This window comes from Colletes latitarsis, chromosome 4 (assembly GCF_051014445.1).
Source record: "Colletes latitarsis isolate SP2378_abdomen chromosome 4, iyColLati1, whole genome shotgun sequence".
Lineage (NCBI taxonomy): Eukaryota > Metazoa > Arthropoda > Insecta > Hymenoptera > Colletidae > Colletes > Colletes latitarsis.
In genome coordinates this window covers 22961899-22963173 of record NC_135137.1, presented here as the reverse complement: position 1 = coordinate 22963173, position 1275 = coordinate 22961899, and the positions used below count along the sequence as shown (strand labels likewise).

At 38.0% G+C, this 1275-nt stretch overlaps 1 protein-coding gene across 1 annotated transcript; it reads left to right on the top strand.

Annotated features, from left to right (window-relative positions):
• Positions 1–324: 324 nt before the first annotated feature.
• LOC143341186 (uncharacterized) lies at positions 325–1020 on the top strand. Its single transcript, XM_076763913.1, has one exon. It carries the CDS (start codon positions 325–327, stop codon positions 1018–1020), a length of 696 nt encoding a protein of 231 aa, XP_076620028.1.
• The last annotated feature ends 255 nt before the right edge of the window (positions 1021–1275 follow it).

Genomic DNA, 1275 nt, shown 5'->3' with positions numbered 1-1275 from the left:
GGAAGATGATAATTATGCGCAAAAATTTAAGGAGTGGGATGATTGGGATGATGATAATCATGCTGTGAGAACGATTATGATAAATACGATGTCGCAGGCATTGGTGTCAAAATACTGCAATGAGAAAAATGCAGACAGACTTTGGAATACAATCAGATGCAATATGGCGGCTGAGTCTGAACAGATAAGAGCAAAAGCTCTATGCGAGTTAACAAATCTACAAATGATGAAGGATGAAAGTGTTGATGGATTTATAAATAGGGCTGAAGCTTTAAAAAACCAATGCATACAATTGGGAAAGTTATAGAAGAATATGAGTTAAGAATGTACATCCTCAGAGGTTTAAGAATTGAATTCGACCAAAACGTGAGAGTATTGGAGAATCAAAGAGAGGTGTCCATGAATGATATAAGATATGCGTTAAAACAGGAAGAAGAGGGAAGGGAAAGAAGAAAAGGTGAAAGGGTACAAAGAGATCCAGAAGGGATAAGAAAAGCAAAAAACAAACCGAAGAGTGAGATACATTGCTTCAATTGTGGTAAAAGGGGCCATATGGCTAATGAATGTCATGGTAAATTAAAATGCTTCACTTGCCAAAAATTTGGACACATATCAGCTGAGTGCAAAGAAACACGAAATAACAAACCCTGTCGAGGAGGAAAGCAAAGAGGTGGATTCCAGAGTAGGGGCCATTGGGAGAGAGGTGGACGTGGATATGGTAGAAGAGAAGCAATGATGAAGTCAAGTGAGGAAACTGTGATGACTGTCAGTGATAGAGGATGTGTGAGTAAAACATTCAGAGATAAAGGGAGTATTAGAAAAATGGATGTTAAAAGTGTAGCATGGTTGTTGGACTCAGGCTGTACGAGTCACATGACCTATGATGAAGAAATATTTGAAAAGTTGGAGGATGAGGCAAGAGAAATAACATTGGCGGATAAGGAAGGAAGGAAATTGACTTCTAGTGGTATTGGAGAGGTTCTTATGAAGCAAGAGTCAGTTGAAAATAAGGTGAGATAAAGAATATACTCTGCGTTCCACACTTGAATACCAGTTTACTATCAGTGGCAAAATTCGCAGACTTTGGATATACTGTAAAGTTTGACAAGTATGGTGCTGAAATATATAAAGAATAAGGAAAAGTGCAGATGACAGCAGTGCGTAGAGGAAATGGATATTATGTAGACTCAATGGCAGTGAACAATGAAGAAGTGAGAATGACAATGGATAAGGATATATGGCATCTAAGACTAGGACATGTAAGTGGAAAAATTA